This window comes from Zonotrichia leucophrys, chromosome 6 (genome assembly GCF_028769735.1).
Source record: "Zonotrichia leucophrys gambelii isolate GWCS_2022_RI chromosome 6, RI_Zleu_2.0, whole genome shotgun sequence".
NCBI classification, from domain to species: Eukaryota; Metazoa; Chordata; class Aves; order Passeriformes; family Passerellidae; genus Zonotrichia; species Zonotrichia leucophrys.
In genome coordinates, this window is record NC_088176.1 from 5,342,134 (window position 1) to 5,359,657 (window position 17,524).

General features: G+C 44.4%; 1 protein-coding gene across 3 annotated transcripts; it reads left to right on the top strand.

The window, feature by feature from the left end:
* The first annotated feature begins 12 nt into the window (after positions 1-12).
* On the top strand, positions 13-15,844 carry MCMBP (minichromosome maintenance complex binding protein). Of its 3 annotated transcripts, none has more exons than XM_064717170.1 (16): positions 13-199; positions 808-893; positions 2,406-2,546; positions 2,842-2,883; positions 3,340-3,441; positions 3,873-3,996; positions 4,585-4,736; positions 5,468-5,568; positions 7,269-7,438; positions 8,249-8,372; positions 9,446-9,563; positions 11,357-11,522; positions 13,272-13,420; positions 13,848-14,012; positions 14,379-14,467; positions 15,467-15,844. In XM_064717170.1, exons 1-16 carry the CDS (start codon positions 142-144, stop codon positions 15,591-15,593), a joined length of 1,914 nt encoding a protein of 637 aa, XP_064573240.1. In that variant the 5' UTR covers positions 13-141; the 3' UTR covers positions 15,594-15,844. The 3 variants fall into 3 exon arrangements, with proteins under 3 accessions (XP_064573240.1, XP_064573239.1, XP_064573241.1); XM_064717169.1 differs by having other exon boundaries at positions 14-199; positions 3,867-3,996; XM_064717171.1 differs by having other exon boundaries at positions 18-199; positions 3,867-3,996; positions 13,272-13,405.
* The last annotated feature ends 1,680 nt before the right edge of the window (positions 15,845-17,524 follow it).

Sequence of the window (17,524 nt, forward strand, 5' to 3'; positions counted from 1 at the left end):
CCGGCCGCCATTCCCGCAGGAAGAGGAGGAGGAGGGCAAAGAGGAGGAGGAGGAAGCGGCGGTGATCCCCGCGCTGGGCTGGCGAGCGGGACTCGGCGGCCGCAGGGTGCCGGCAGCCCCGCGGCGAGGCGCGACCCCGCCATGCCGTGCGTGGGGGACTGGCTGAACAGCCCCCTGAGCATCGTGCAGGGCATCTTCGGTGAGGCGGGGCCCGCGTCCCCGGGCGGCGGCGGGAGCGCCCCGCGGGCGCCCGGAACCGGACGGCGCTTTCCCTCGTGGGGTGGTGGCGGGGCCGGTTCTGTGTCTTATGTGTCTGTTGTGTCTTATGTATGTGTTTTATATCTTATATGTCTCGAATACAGCGTGTGTTTTGTGTATCTCGTGTGTCTCTGGGTTCCGGCAGCAACGCGTGCTGGCTGCCCGCGCTGCCGAGCGGTGCTGGTGCTACCAGCGCTATCAGCCGCAGCTTAATCTTTTTTTAATGTTATTTACAGTTATTTCAGACGCTGAAAATTAAATCTGGGTTTAATCTTCACTAAAAAATACCGACATTAAATTTTGCGGTGCCTCGGTTCCTGCCTGTCCCCGCTGCGGTGTTGTTTCCCTCGCTCCCAGCAATGGCTCTGTGCTTCCTGAGTGGTTTGAAATGGGAACTCAGTGAATTGCAAGGGGAATAAATTAGTCCGAGATGCACTCACTTCCCTAAGATAGAAGTGAAAGTTGGGTTTGTTTGGTGTGCTGGGAGAATGCTGGGTAAAAGTCTCTGACGTGGTGATAACGGGCACGTTGATATGTTGTTTTTTGTAGCCCAAAATGCTCCAAACTCTGACTGGGAGAAGAAGGTAACCGAATACTTCAAGGAGAAATTAAAAGAAAATAATGCTACTAACTGGGTAAGAGTGTTTTTTTTTTCTTTTCGAGTTATGCTTTTGCTTAAGCTTTGTTGTTTTTTACACTTTATTGCAGTGGCTTGCTTTTGATAAAGTCCTGCAATTTCACGATAAGCATGCAGCTGAATTTCAGGCCCAGCCTTTGGGATGTGGAATTTGCACCTCGCCTGCCTTAACCTGAGTGCAAAGCCGGGCTGTGAAATCCCAGCCCGTCCATCCCCTGCCTTCAGCACCCTCCTTCCCCCAGGCCATCGCTGCCACTCTGTAGCACCGTCAGTAGATGGCAGGAGATGACAAATATTGTCATTTTTGGGGAAGCGTGAGTCCTCACTGTGCACCACAGGCTGCTGGTCATAAACCCTTTCTCTCAGGAGCTTTTATCACAATGCAAAACTTGTGTGGGTTGAATAAATACTTGCCTGGACCTTCAGGTTTTAAGGAAAAAAACACTTTTCCTGCTAAAACTATGCTTTATTGTGCTGGGTCAGGCCTGGTTTGTGCAGTTTAGCAAGGAAACTGTGCTTTAGGTTTTAAAAATAAAGTGTGCACAGTTGAGTTCAAAAGCTGATACTTTTCTAAAAGGCTGTAGCAGAAATGACATAATGGGACTGATAAGGGGATGAGAAAATTTGAGATCAAATCTGTTCTACCTGTCACTAAAACCAGGTGAAAATAATTTTTCTTTCTCTGGGAAAGTATTCTGTGTTTAGTATTAAATGGTTGCCTAAATCAAAGCATTAATGGCAAAATTTGAGTAAAATTTACAACATCAGAAGGAATTTAATTCATATTTTCTTGCTCAAAAAAATGAGGGGCGACAGTTTTGTTAAAATGCCACTTCCTATAGTGCCACTTACAGTTTTTGTTGCATTTTAATGTTGGATGTGGGCTTTTTCAACAAATATTTTATATTCAGATTTAGAAAACCCTATTCATATTGCAAGTTCGTTGAAGTTATACCATGTGTTTAGGCATTGATTTTTTTTCTTTCTATTTTCCCATTGTCATGTAAAACTGTGTGAAAAAGAATTCCCCAATATGGACTTGGAAATTAACATACAGGTTTTCCAGGATCCTTTGTTATAAGAAATTGTGCATTCAAATTGCTCTAGTACTGCTGGTACATAGCACATGGTGGAAGTGCTGTTAAGTAGAAATAAGTAATAAATTCTGTTTAATCCTGCAGCTGCAATAATTCTAATTTAAAAGTTGATTTCAAATATTGTACAGTTTTCATACAGTTCCAGTGACCTATAAGCACTTCCTTCATTGTCCAGTTTGGGACTGGAAGAATTTGGGAGCTGTTAAGAATTGTAACAATTATCTGTAACAGGCATTGCAGGAAGGTGTTGGGATAGATACACTTTGTTACTGCTTAAATTGGGATAAATGTAGGGGTTTGATAAGGAGGATATACTGGATGGTCAGAAAATTAAATTTTTGTGCTGGTTTTGGCTCACTTCAGAGCACTGCTCAATATATACCAGTAGTATAGAACAATCTCTTTTTTCACAGGTCCCATCACTGAATGATGTTCCTGTACATTACCTGAAACCCAACAGCTTAGTGAAATTTCGCTGCATGGTTCAAGATATGTTTGATCCTGAGTTTTACATGGGAGTCTATGAAACAGTTGACCCAAACACAAATGCACGGGTAAGTGAAATACTGAGTTACTGTTTTGTCATTTTACTCATTCTGATCCTTGAATTTCTCTAGTTTGTGAATTAAACCTGTGGAGTGTGGACACTGATAGTAACTGTGTTCAGCTCAAGTGGCATCAGTGAAACATAACCTGTTACATTTCTGTTGAGGAGTAGAAAATGTTAAAATGATGAAATGTTTGGCAGGATGTCTGTGAGGGGCTTTGGGCTTCAGTGATTTTGGTGTGATTCATGTTCAGGATGCTGTCAGAAACAGAATGATTGCATTGCCTTTTCCCTCTTGACAGGTTTTGCATTTTGGTAAATACAGAGATGTGGCAGAATGTGGGGTAAGTTCTATAAACTATATGAACTTAGAGAAGAAATATTGGATGCAAAATTGTAGTTTTATGTGTGACAGAGTTTCTTTGGTCCTTGGCAATGGATTCCTGAAGATACTGCTCTAAATGCAAAGTCAATCTTTGGTTTGGAAAGCAGAGTATTCATAACTGCTCACTGGCATTCTAATTTCTGCAGGCTTCCAGCTGTTTCTCTTGTATTTAAAATCTGTTTTGGTTGAGTGGAGGGGGGAGTGCCCATGACCTTGAATCTGTCTGCTATGCAAAATAGTTACTTTTGGTAGTGCAGTGCAATTTGAATCAAAACATTATATATTCACTTTTTCCTGAGTTATGTAGTCTTGCATGCTAATTGTAACTTCTAGCTGAGTGAATCTGTGGGGTTAGCTTAAAAAAAGAAAACAAACTGTAATCAGGTTTTTGACAAAATTTCTCTTGGGATTGCAGCCTCAGCAGGAAATTGATTTGAACTCCTCACAAACAGTCACCTCGGAGAGACAGACTTTCTACTGTGTTCCAGTGCCTGGTGAATCTGCATGGGTGAAGGAAATATCTTTTTGGACTGAGCCAGTGTTTTGTTAGACAATCAGTGGTCACCAACTAATTAATTAGGTTTAAGGAATAAGTTCATTTAAGATTTCTTTTTTTTTAAGTGAATCTGGAGAAGTGATAGGTGTAGAAAGAGAAAAAAAGGTGATGGCGTGTAATATGCACAAAAAGGAGGATGAGGAGGATGCAAATGAGTTTAGGAGCATTTGTTTTGATTTAGTAGACATTTTTTCTGTTAATTTCTAGTTGCAAAGAAACTTCACTTGAACCACTGGCATTTTCTACAGCAGAACCCTTACACAGTGAGAGTCTCTTATAAAACACCTGTAGCTGAGCATGTTAAGGTGAGGATTTTGTTTAAAAAAAACAACAATTTACCTTAGTGTGGGTGAGTTTTCCCTGCTCTTCCTTAACCCTTGGGCCAGGCCTACATCAGTGCCAGCCAGGCCCGGGTGAGCCCCTCCACCTCCTACACCCCCAGCCGCCACAAGAGGAGCTACGAGGAGGATGAGGACATGGACCTGCATCCCTCCAAACAGAAGGAGCAGCACATGGGTAAGAGCTGCTCAATGGTTGTTCTGCTGTCTTCCCAGGATTTGGCAAAAATTCATCGCTAAAAAGTGAAATATTGGCAATTGGTTTCATTATTATTGTTGTTGTTGCAGCCTTTGGGATTTGGAGGCTTTGTTGTCAGTGGTTTGATTTGAAGGAGTGTGGGAGAGCCTATAGTGTTATATGTGTGTTGTATGACTTGCTGACAATATACAGAAATTTTTAATGTAAACTGGGTTTTATGCATATTCTAACCTTTTTTTTTAAACATCAGAAAAATACTATTTTTGCAGTCCTATGGACTATAGGAAAAAAAATCATTCCTCTGGTTTAAACTTTGCATTTTGAAAATCAGATTTCTGGCCATGTTTGGATTTCCAAGACACATAGATCTTTGCCAGAACTCTCTCTCACACTTCACTTGATTACATACAATATGCACTTGTGAGACTTCTCATACTAAGAGTATGTTCTGTCAGGTATATTGCATTATTAAATATTCTTGTCTCAGATGTCTTGTTAAATGAGTTTTATTCTGTGTTGCTCAGTTCTGCATTTCTTTTTAAAAAGCCTGCAAATCCTGCTTTTCAGGCAGTGGAGGTGATATCCATGGATGTGTGGAGCCAAAGAGATTAGAAACAGAAGCTTCTGCAGGCCATCATGTCATTTCTCCCAACTGCTCCCCTCCACTTGACCTAAATTTTCCCTTGCCAGGAGAGAAGGGACCAGCATGTCTTGTAAAGGTGAGAGATGCAGGGCTGTGCTCTCAGAATCAGCCTTGCCGTGGTTTGTAGGCACAGAAATGTGTCTCAAGTCCAGAATTTTGTTTCCAGAGATAATTACATTCTTTCTCTTCACTAACACAGTGTTTCTCTTCTTGAGTGCTGCATTTGAATTGCTGGAATCCTTCAGCAGCATTTATTAGAGCTTGCACCTTCTCACCCCATTTAGTTAAAAAAAGATTCCAGTATTAGATGCTTGAGGGTGCAGCTGGTATTTAGCCCTGGTGTTTTTCTTTTAGGGTATTTCCTCTAATTGAAAAACAGCTGTGAAAAACCAAGCTGAAAATCCAATAAACTGCACATTTGTGTATTGAATTTGAAATAGTCCTTGATTCACTGCTTTGTTGTATTGCTGTGAAGCTTTACACAAAATTTCTCTGCTGTTGCTGTATTGACTTCTCTGTAATTCAACAAATCTTGATGAATCAGAGTAGAATGCAGTTGTTTACACTCATGTGGCAAAGAATGCCAATAGAAAAAGCATGGAATCATAAAACAACTGTGAGCACCCTGATAAATCCCTTTTCCAGTGTAAGCTTAGTGACACTGAGGGCGAGGGGAGAACTCCACTCAGACTGTTCTCAGGCCACAGCTGACTCTCCTGAGTTTCATTTATCTGACAATTTTTCTGCTGGCCTGCATCTGGCCCATCTGCCTCAGCATTTTGTTTTTTTCTTTTCTCTTTGGGGCAGATCTATGAGAGCTGGGAGAGCTTCAAAGTCAATGATGTGCTGGAGGTGTTTGGTGTTCTGTCTGTGGACCCAGTGCTGAGCATAGTGAACAGTGAAGAGAGGTAAGGCTGCCCTGAAATGCAGTTTTTATTGCAGTGAGCAGACAGGGAAATGTGTAAGTACATGATAATTATGCTTGAGAAGTGAATTTTGTTGCTTTAAAATAGCTTGATGAGGAAAGTGTTACATCCAGCATCCTGGAAACTGAAGTCCCATGTGCTCTGGTACATCCATATCCTTGGATACCCAGTGCATCTTTTTTTAGGCTGCTGTACAGTCTGCAAAGCAGAAAATGCTGTACAGTTAAATGTTTGTACTCTTCCATGTGTACTGAACTTTCAGTGAATGAGTGAATAGTGAACAAAGCTTTCAAGGAAGTTTTAAAATTATAAATGTGCTTTTGATGTAGTTTTAAGTCCCTGGAAGTTGTTACCAGAAATGTAAACGTTTCTGAAGAATATAAAAAACAAAGTTTGCATGTCTGCATGCAGAGTGATAATGACCAAAATGAGTAAAAAATGGGTTGATTTTTCATTAATTAAGGTATCTCATCTTCTTAATCCACTGATAGAAACTGCCCATTTCACCTGCTGTTCTGCAGTTCCTTGCCTGACAAAATACAAAATCATTTAGGATGCATGAAGTCAAGTTTGAAAATAAAACTCTTGACCAAAATCTAACACAAATACTGCTGATGTCGTGAACCATTGCACTCTGAATCATTTCTGTTGGTGAGTTTGTTCATCTCTGGCAAGTAGGACACCCAGAGTGCAATGTGAATCCTTTATAGTGCCAACTTCTTAAAAATTCCCTCAGCCTGCTCAGCTGCTTTTTGTTATCATCTGTGTGACAGCTGATCCCACACTGACAGCTCAGTTGCTCTCTCACAGGTGCTTGTGGCTTTTTCCCTGTGTCATTCTGTAACAAGAAGACAAAATGGTGGCATTTAGCAACATTTTGAATACAAACAAAACAAATCTCTTTTAATGGAAAGAGTGGATAGTGTGTGGATGAACTGAAGTGGCTTTGAAGTAATAAAGCCTGACAGTTTTTAAAACCAGTACAAGAAGATGAAATTTGTTCTAAGCTTTACTGTCATCTGACAGAGTCACTTTAGGGATTTTACTTTCTAAAAATGAAAATGAAAACCTTGGAGAAATTTTGTGAGACATCTTCAGGGAGAGCAAAGCTTGTGTATCTGAACTCTTAAATTAAGAGGTAATACCTCCAGGTTCCAGCAGAGGTACATTGGGGTTTATTTATTCACAGCTCTTTTACTCAGCCAGTCACAGAGATGTGATGGGACTGTCTAGAAGATCTTGTCAGGCTGCAGAACCTGGTGGGATGTCAGAATCCCACATGTGCTTACAGACACAAATGTAATAAATGACCTTATTTTTTAAAAGCTACTGTTTAGACTTCAGTACAGGCTGGACAGAACAGTGTGTGATATTTTACTTGAAGCCACAGCCTGTATGCAGCAAATAATAAATGTGTTTTTATGGCTTGAAAATAATAGAATCCAGATATTTTGGGTCAAGCCTGCTTTGGTGTTAATATGCCATGATATAATTGTAATTCAGTATTTGTGGTGTTTATAAAGATCCTGAAGAAGGTGCTTTGAGTGTGGCAGGAGTCAGCAGGAGCTGGGAGTGGATGTTGTTTGTCCCTCTGTCCCTGGCCTGCTTCCAGCTGTTGTGGCTCACAGGGACAGAAATTCCCTGGGATGTTTGAGTCCAGCTGTGCTGTGTCCTCTCCACAGGGACAGCTCCAGCCTGGATCCCATGGAGTGCATGGACACCATGGAGGAGCAGAGGGTGCACAGCCCCCCAGCCTCCCTGGTGCCCAGGATCCACGTCATTGTGGCCCAGAAGCTGCAGCACATTAACCCCTTGCTGCCTGCCTGCCTTAACGAAGAGGAGAGCAAAACCTGTGAGTGTCTGGGCACTTTCCAGCACATCTGAACAAACTCTGCTTTGCTCAGAGGCAAATGTCTCAACAGCAGGGTTTGAATTTAAATCTTGGGAAATGGAAGATTTCCCAGGATGCAGATGTTTTTGTTTATGTGATGTTTACATTTTATTTGGCTGAAATAAAAGTGATTTATGTGGAGTTGGGTTTTGCATTCTACGTGCCCAAGGATTTTACCAAGTTGTTCAGCCATAGGATTTGATTTGTTTTCACACAGAGTTGTGAATTGCTGGAAAATTAGATTTCCAGTTTAGTGTGATATTGGAAATAAGAAACATACTGCTAATATAGAGACTCCTAATACTGTGCACAAAATAAGGCAATTCTGCTTTTAAGCTACTGTGCTATTTCTTGTTTGACTGTTATTTTTTTCACTGAATTATTGCATGCAGACCTCTGGTATTTATGACTTTCTTCTTTGAGTGCCTTATATTGCTTGTTCTGAGCAATGTGTAAGAAGTTTTTTCAGCCTTTAATATAAAACAGAGCAGCTATGGATTTTATAAATTTGGCTCTACACTTTATACCCTGCTGCAAATGCATTACACAATATCTAATCTTTTATAAAAGTAATTTCCAAGGAAGTGTTGAGTGATTCAGGTTGTCCAAATCCAGTTGAAAAAACAAATGAGTGTTTGGTTTTTTTTCCTAGACTGCTTTGGAATAAACATTTTTCTTCATCCAACTGTGACAGAAAGTCAAATTTTTTTAGAGGGAAGAGGGTGAGAAACAAGAACATTTCCTGACATTTGTCCTCTGCTCTTTTGCCAGTTGTTTCTAATTTCATGTCTGAGCTGTCACCAGTGAGAGCAGAGTTGCTGGGGTTCCTCACCCATGCCCTCTTGGGAGACAGTTTGGCTGCTGAATACCTGATACTGCATCTCATTTCTACAGTGTGAGTATTTACATGTGTGCTGACAATTTATGTATTGAGCTTTCAGAAGAAATCTCCTTCACCAGTCTGCAAATATATGGCAGAAATAGCTTAAATAATACTTATTTCAGTGGTAGTTTGTGCAGGTAGTTGTCCTGTCACAGTACACACAAAGGCAGATTTCAGTGTCTGAAATAACAGTAAATATTGATAAAAGAGCAGCTTTATGGCAGTGTATACTTTCAGTGCTGCTTTGAGAGCTGACAAAATCTCCAAGACACCTTTAAACAGAGGTTTGAAAACATCTTTCTGCCTCTGGCTTCTTCTAATGAGTAGGACATGCCAGTGACTTCCCAAAGCCAGCATTTCCTGACTGCAGGAATTATTGCTTAGGAACTACAAGGTACATTGTGGGAATTTGTTTAATTAAATGTAAGCCTGTTTATTGGTAAGTTCAAGTGATCTATTTAGCATGTGATAGAAATTTATTTTTAGTTGATTTAAACTATGGGTGAAAGAGAAGCATCCTTGGACTGATTAAAATCTTAAGTGTGAAACTTCAGAAATTCTTTGTCAGGCCCAAATTTAATGTTAGTCATTTTAGTCTTCAAAGTCAAAATGGGTTGTTTTCATTCTTTTTAGTCCCAACACTTAGAATAGGATACCTTTTCTCTCTTAGCTGGTATCACAAAAAGGTTGAGAGTTCTCAAGACTGGGGATGTGACACACAGTGAGAAGAGGGAGAGGAAAGCTGAGGGCAGGTAAAGGAGATGAACAAGAGTGATAAGGAGGGAAGTTGAGATTGGGCAGCACAAGGGAAAAGAATGCAGTGTGCTCAGTGAGTAACAGCAGAGTACAGGGAGAACAGAATGTCTGGAAGGCACTGCAGGTGCCAGGCCCTGTAAATCACTGCTGCTGTGTGGTGCTGGGAGGAGCAGCTTCAGCCTCCTGCAGGAGGAAGGCAGAGGAGCTGATTTTGGTGTGTATGTTCTGAAATCCTGCTGGCTGTCAGAGACCCCACAATGCTCCAGCTGCTCACACCTGTACCCAGTGTTAGCCAGGTGTTTGCCTAACCTGTGCTGCTTTTGCTGCAGCTATGGCAGACGGGATGTGCTTCCTCTGGGAAAATTCACCGTCAACCTGAGCGGCTGTCCCCGGAGCAGCGCCTTCAGCGAGCACCTGTACCGCCTCATCCAGCAGCTGGTGCCAGCAGTGAGCATGGCCTGGGCAGGGCTGGGGGGTGTGTTCTCATGGCTACAGCCTGGCCAGGGCAGGCTGGAGTGCTCTCCTGCTCCCCTGTAGAGGGCAGGTAACAACAGAGATGGGGCAGGGCTGGGGGACCTGTTCTCACTGGTACAGCCTGATACGCTCTCCTGCTCCCCTGTAGAGAGCTGGCAGCAATAGACATGGGGTAAGGCTGGGGGGTGTGTTCTCACTGCTACAGCCTGGCCAGGGCAGGCTGGAGTGCTCTCCTGCTCCCCTGTAGAGGGCAGGTAACAATAGACATGGGGTAAGGCTGGGGGGTGTGTTCTCACTGCTACAGCCTGGCCAGGGCAGGCTGGAGTGCTCTCCTGCTCCCCTGTAGAGAGCAGGCAGCAATAGAGATGGGGCTGTGCCTGGGCAGGGCTGGGGGACCTGTTCTTACTGGTACAGCCTGATATGCTCTCCTGCTCCCCTGTAGAGAGCAGGTAACAATAGAGATGGGGTAAGGCTGGGGGATGTGTTCTCACTGCTACAGCCTGGTCCAGGCAGGCTGGAGTGCTCTCCTGCTCCCCTGTAGAGGGCAGGTAACAATAGAGATGGGGTAAGGCTGGGGGATGTACCAGTGTTCTCACTGGTACAGCCTGGCCAGGGCAGGCTGGAGTGCTCTCCTGCTCCCCTGTAGAGAGCAGGTAACAATAGAGATGGGGTAAGGCTGGGGGATGTGTTCTCACTGGTACAGCCTGGCCAGGGCAGGCTGGAGTGCTCTCCTGCTCCCCATTTAGAGAGCAGATAACAAAAGAGATGGGGCTGTGCCTGGGCAGGGCTGGGGAATGTGTTCTCACTGGTACAGCCTGGTCAAGGCAGGCTAAAATGTTCCAACACTTGGCCTAGAATGTATTTTCTCCTGCTCCCCACATACAGAGCAGGTAACAATAGAGATGGGGCTGGCCTGTGTGTTGAAGTCTGTGTGCCTCATCATCGAGGATGAGTATGCAATAAAATCCTCTCCTCAAAGGTATTGAGCTGATAGGCAGATGCTGCATGCTTTATTTGGTCTTTCTGGATTGATGTGTTTAGACATTTGGGTTATTAAATTATGGTGTGATGGTCTTCACAGGGGTCTTAGGATGAGGGGGGAGATGAGAATGGTGACTCCATGTTTCAGAAGGCTTGATTTGTTTTTTTATGATATATATTACATTAAAACTATACTAAAAGAATAGAAGAAAGGATTTCATCAAAAGGCTGGCTAAGAATAGAATAAGAATGAATGAATAACAAAGGCTTGTGACTGATCGAAACAGTCCGAGCCAGCTGACTGTGATTGGCCATTAATTAGAAACAACCACATGAGACCAATCCCAGATGCACCTGTTGCATTCCACAGCAGCAGATAATCAATGTTTACATTTTGTTCCCGAGGCCTCTCAGCTTCTCAGAAGGAAAAATCCTAAGGAAAGGATTTTTCAGAAAATATCATGGCTACAGTGGTGTCATTAGGGTTTACTCAAGTTTGTGGATACTGATCTGCAGAAAAGCCACAGTAATTCAATTTGGGGTCATACACAACAGTATTGCTGCAATAAATCATTTTTTATTGAGCTCATCTTAGATGTTCAGAATCCAGGATAGGAATTCCTGACAGCAATATTTTCCTTTGGGAAATTTTGAAATACACAGCATTTGGATATTTGGGACAAAGCACTGCAGTGCCAAGTTCTGCTTTGCTGTGCAGGCTGCCAGGCCAGCTGCAGCTGCAGGAGCAGCCCTGCCTGGCTGCTGATGTTTGTTGCTCCTTGCAGTCCTACCACCTGCGCATGAGCATCGAGAGCATGAACCACTCGCGCTTCATCCCCCACAAGGACTACACAGCCAACCGCCTGGTCAGCGGGCTGCTGCAGCTGGCCAGCCACACCTCCCTGGTCATCGACGAGACCCAGCTGGAGCAGGGACAGCTGGACACTGCAGGTACACACTCTGGTGTCTGCAAGCCCCTTTGGGAGCTTAAAAGCTGCTGTGTTTTTAGGCAGTGGTGATAATCGTGTCCCGCTGATAAGGGGTCTAGTGCAAAACTCTGTGGTTTCTACATCCTATTGCACTGCTTTGAAGCAGCTTCCTGCAGCCTTCTCAGCCAACTTAAGACAAACTGGGAGAATTCTTCATTACCAAAATAACTCTGATTCACTGGAGTGGCCTTTCAGTTTCCTGTGGTAGTGCATGAAGTGGGCAAAGCATATGCTGATGCCTTATGCTCTGTATTTTTACTGTATATCTGGAAACCATCCCTGAGAACTGGAGAAAAAAGATTGCTATTGCTGTGTTAAAAATAGTGGGGATTCTGTCTTACAAGCTGATGTAGCACTGTGTAGTGTGCTTTCAGCAAAGCTTTAGAAATTAATTTAATTATAACTCCCTTAAAAGAGCTGAGTTGCATTAAAAGCTCAGTACCTGCAGAATGCACAGTACATGTGTATCTTTGAGTCCTGGGGCTGTCCTGTGCAAGGCCAGCAGCTGGAGCCCAATGATCCTTGTGGGTTCCTTCCAACTCAGGACATGAACCTAAATAGTCTAAAAAATCAAAATGCTGTCTGGAGAAAGCTGCTTTGGTTTTTTCAATTACTGCTCTTAAAAGTTGCAAATTGAAATTACTCAGTTTTGAGTTTTCAGTATTTTTTGCTACTCATCTTTAGTAAAGCTACAAAATTTTGCTAAAGAAAATAGTAAAACGACTAACAAGCTCTGCATTGACTGTTTAAAAAAAAAATTAGTTAAAATATGATAAACTCCCATTATAGAGAATTCTTGCTGTGCTGGTTTACAAGTTTTCTAAAGTGTTTGTCTGTAATGTTTAAAAATACTCAGCATTTAGTGAAAAAATAATATTTTAGATATTAAAAGTTGCAGATAAAAGGGCTTGGTAATTTTATTTCTTTTTTGCTGATGTGATATTGTTTTCTACTGAATTTAGAGTAAAGAAGTACAAATTATTCATTTCTTACAGCAGCGTTGGGAACAAAATTTAATCCTAGAGTGTCTTCAGATGTGGCAGTTGGTTTGGAGCTCTTGGAAGCTACAGCTTGGAAATTTCAAATGGAAAAATGTCCCAGAAGTCAACCCCAATATTAAATTTGTCTTTATTTGCTAACTTTGCCTTTATTTACAATATACTAAATTATTACTAAGTATTTAAAGGCAAAACCATAACAGTAGTTTTGTCATTTGATGCAGTAACTGCTGAAGAGAAATTCAGTTTGTCAGGTACATGTTGGTATTTCAAAGAGAGCATCCCAAGGGTCAACCAGTTCATTTGTCAATTTTAACATTTTATATTTTAAATAACTTAATTCCAGGTAAGGTGAGTGAGTACCATTTAAAAAATGGCAAAATTAAATTGCTGATGTTTTTCTGCTTTTGAGGAGAGATTTCTTTTTTGGTTTTTCTCTCTGAATAGATACCTGGCTTTGTAGGGCCAGTGAAGACATGAGATATGAACTCATGTACTAAGCCAGACAGGGTTTGGGCCTGGAATTAAGAATTCTTAATTTAGATTCAGATTAAGAAGTGATTGTCTGAGGAAGACACCTCAGACACAAGGAGGAACAGGGTGATTGCAGAATCCTTCTGCTTGCTGCTCCTTAATGCTCCCTGATGGGACACAGCACTCAGGCTGACATTTGTTGTGCTCAGTGCTCAGGGAGTTTGCTGTGGCTCTTGCAGGTGTCCATAATGTGACAGCCCTGGGGAACCTGATCACCTGGCAGAAGGTGGATTATGACTTCAATTACCACCGGATGGAATTCCCATGCAACATTAATGTGCTGATCACTTCCGAGGGCCGCTCGCTGCTGCCGGTATGGGAGGGACAGGTGGGGACAGGAAATGTCCTGTGACCAGGGAGGGTGTGACACTGGCAGCAGCTGCTGCCTGCTCCCTCTGGCCAGAAAACAGGGATGGAGCTCCGTTCCTCCTTTCTGAGGTGGTGAAGGAGCCAGGGTGGGTAAAGCTGCAGAGATGTGCTGCTCTCCAGCCTCCCTCGGGCACGGGGGGTTCTGAGGTGATGGCACAGATGTGGCACTGCCCCTGCAGTACCCTGAGCTTGCTCTCTGACATGCCAGCCTTGGCTCTCCTGCTTGGAGCAGGAGCTGTTCAAAACGTGAGCTGGAGAGTATTTCAAGAATTATCTTACCTTGGTTCTGGGAAATACTGATTTCTGCTCCTTCTGAGAGTAAATTAGTCTTGGAATAGAAAATAGTGGGACATGGAAAGAGATGAAATGTGATTTTTCTCTTTCAGTCAGATTGCCAAGTCCACTTACAGCCACAGATAATTCCCCCAAACATGGAAGAGTACATGAGCAGCCTCCTCACTGCAGTGCTGCCCTCCGTGCTGAACAAATTCCGAATTTACCTGAGTTTGTTGAGGCTGCTGGACTACAGTATATCTGATGAGGTGACCAAGGTAGGGACACCTCCCTCACTTGTTTTCAGCTGTGTGTTTGGATAGAAACCACCTGAGTAGACAGTTACTGTACTTGTCAGTGATTCTCCTTTAAGTTTTACAAAACCCAAATAGAAGCATTTTCACATCCTGACTGTGCCTTCAAGGGTTTGTAAAGTATATACTGAATTTATTAGATAAGGAACAGTGCATGTAACCTGCTTTCTAACACTCATTTTGAAAATGGATTCTTTACAAAGATGAGAAGTAGCCTGGTTTTTCTCAGCAGCAATGAGTTGAAAGGTTGAAATCTAAAGGTTGTTACAGTGTTCTTATCTCCTCCTGGAGATGTGTTCTGCTCCATAATCCCACGCTGCGTTGTTGCAGGCAGTGGAAGAAGACTTTGTGGAAATGCGCAAGAACAACCCCGAGAGCGTCACGGCCGATGACCTGCACAAAATGCTGCTGGTGGCCAGGTGGGTGCGGTGCTCCTGTCACCCCTCTGGGCTCCCCAGCCAGCTGCAGCTTCAGCCAGCCCTTGCTCTGCAGCTCAGTTGTGTCAGACCAGCCAGGCAGAGGAGATTCTTAGTTAGGCCAAGTATTTGCTTCCTGCTTTCATCCCTTGCTTTCTTACTCCTGAAGGCCGGCTGGGTCGGAGCTGGGCTGGGTCTGAGCGAGCTGGGCTGGGTCTGTGCGAGCTGGGGCTGGGTCTGAGTGAGCTGGGGCTGGGTCTGAGCGAGCTGGGGCTGGGTCTGAGCGAGCTGGGCTGGGTCTGAGCTGTCTGGGCTGGGTTTGAGCGTTCTGGGCTGGGTCGGAGCAGTCTGGGCGGGTCGGAGCGACTGGGCGGGTCGGAGCGACTGGGCCGGGTCGGAGCGCTGGGCCGGGTCGGAGCGTCTGGGCGGGTCGGAGCGTGGGCGGGTCGAGCGTGTCTGGGCTGGGTCGAGCGGTTCTGGGCGGGTGGGCCGTTCTGGGCGGCGGGCTGAGCCATTCTGGCTGTTTGAGCTGGCTGGGTTGAGCAGCTGAGGAGCGGTTTGACTGGCCTGTGCTAGGTTCTGCGTCAGGCTGGGCATGACGACGCTGTAGGGAGCGTGGCTGGGCTGAGCGAGCTGGGCTGGGTTTGAGTGAGCTGGGCTGGGTCTGTGCGAGCTGGGGCTGGGTCTGAGCGAGCTGGGGCTGGGGCTGAGCTGGGCTGGGGCTGGGTCTGAGCGAGCTGGGCTGGGGCTGAGTGAGCTGGGGCTGAGCTGGAGCTGGGCCGTCTTTGAGCTGTTCTGGGCTGGGTCTGAGCTGTTCTGGGTCTGAGCTGGGCCGAGTCTGAGCCGTTCTGGGCCGGGTCAGAGCTGGGCCGGGTCTGAGCTGTTCTGGGCCGGGTCTGAGCTGTTCTGGGCCGGGTCGGAGCTGTTCTGGGCCGGGTCTGAGCTGTTCTGGGTTGCAGCAGCTGCAGGAGCAGTTCCTGACTGGCTCTCTGTGCTCCCCAGGTTCCTGTCGCTCAGCGCGGGGCAGACGACGCTGTCCAGGGAGCGGTGGCTGCGAGCCAAGCAGCTGGAGGCGCTGCGCAAGGCCAGGCTGCAGCAGCAGCAATGTGTCAATGGCAATGAACTTTAACACCTGCTGGATGTCACCCTGAACATGTCTCTAATCCTAGGTGGAACCCATACTAAGATTGGAATATTGTTTATACCGGTTTTTGTAGATAATTTATACCAAAAAGTTATGGATATTTACCCTTGCGGTCTGAACGCGCTTAACTCTGTTCAGCCACCTAAACATATTTTATGGAATTTTTTTGGACCCTGTTTTGTAATTGAAAATTGGTAACATTGAGCAAATTGTTTGATATTAAACTTTAATACTGAGGTTGTGTAAACTTACTCCCTTTAATAGTAAGAGAATTCAAGCCAGAGCCCTTCATAGATAGCAGTGGTATGCTCTGTTCTGGAGGACATTTGTGCTCTCATTTCTGCTTGGCTGAATTGTGAGGATCAGAGCTCTCAGCTGGCCTGCAGCTGCAGTGGAGGAGGTGCTGACTTCACTCTGTGCTGTTCTGTGAGCTGGGGCAGGTCACACTCAGAGCAGCAGCAGCAGTGTGATGGTATCACAGTGTGGTACCAAGCAGTGATTTGACCAACTCAGGTATAAAAAATATTTGCCTTGTGCTTAGAGCAGACCGTGATTTCTCACATTTCTCCAATGAGCTTTGTCCTGGTACAGCTTCTTAAAAAAACCCACATTGACTGGACACTGGGTGATACTCCTGTGCTCACACAAAACATCTTTACTTTCTGCCTGGGCAGTACTGGGTGTTGAAATGGGTTACTTAGTGCTTTCTGCTGATTGAAAGGGACAGGAACCCCCTTTTTATGGTATTTTCCTGTTCTAAACATGAGGGCTTTTGCTGTACAGCCAATCTGGATATTTTGTCTCTTCACACTAATAATGAGTACTTATTATGAGAAACATTTTTTGTGTATCCTAAATTTGAGCCAAGCTTGGTGCTGTTTCAAATCACTTAGAGCTTATTTCTTTTCTCTTTTTTTTTTTTTTTTTGAGCACTAAAAATGAATATTCATGGTTTTGTCTGACTTGTGCTGCATTACTGTGAAGTGAAGCAACTGAACACATGAGGAAGGAAATGAACACTTTTCAAAAGGCAGCTGGGCTGGAATGCAGGGTTGGGTTCTGAGATTGCCTCAGGGGCTGTTTTTGTGCCCATTGCCATCTCCAGCATTTCACAGCTGGAAGGACATTGAACTGCAGGAGAGGGACAGGACAAGGGGTGATGACTTCAAACTAACAGAGGATAGATTTAGATAAAATATGAAGAAGTTCTTCCCTGTGAGGGTGGTGAGGCCCTGGCACAAGCTGCCCAGAAAAGCAGCACCATTCTAAGAGGATAAAGAAGTGAAGTCATGGCTGTGTCCCTTGACTACCAGGAGAATTGTGTCTGTAATTCTGAAAGAAACAGTCCCACATGCCTTAACATCACATACCAAACCCTGCTTTTGATTCCACTTTTTTTATTAAAATATCTCATGTATATTGCTCACATTAAAATACAGCAGTAGTTTAATTTTAAATATAACCACAAGTATAGACACTCAAAAAAAAGAACAAAAACCCAAACCCACATCACTTTAATAAAATAAATAAACCAAATTTGTTGATCAAAGTTTCAGGTGATAAATGGTTTCAGACACAGTACAAGTCCTAAGACACAGAGCTACCCTAGGGCAGGCCAGGGCGTTGTGGGGACACCACGTGCAGCCTATCTACAGTACAGGGACGAGGACACAGGCACTGGGTCTGTCAGGGTGCCACAGTCACAAACCACAGCACAGCAAGGTCCTGCTTCACAGCAGCTTCTGGACAAGGTCCTACACTGGAATGGCATGGCAAGGCATTCCTGGGAAGGAGGATTTCATAGCTGGAATCCTTGGGCACACAGAGCAAGGGGATTTTTGATCCAGTTCCCAGCAGGAGCAGATGCTCCACCCTGGAGCTGGTCAGGAATTTGGTCTTGGACAGATGCTGACAGC

Bases quoted from the DNA above. Each gene is read 5' to 3' on its own strand.
- MCMBP (XM_064717169.1), top strand. From the start codon at position 142: ATGCCGTGCGTGGGGGACTGGCTGAACAGCCCCCTGAGCATCGTGCAG. The intron at 3,442-3,866 runs ATATCTTTTTGG...CCCTTGGGCCAG, and splicing joins AATCTGCATGGGTGAAGGAA to GCCTACATCAGTGCCAGCCA. The intron at 13,421-13,847 runs GTGGGGACAGGA...TTTCTCTTTCAG, and splicing joins TGCCGGTATGGGAGGGACAG to TCAGATTGCCAAGTCCACTT.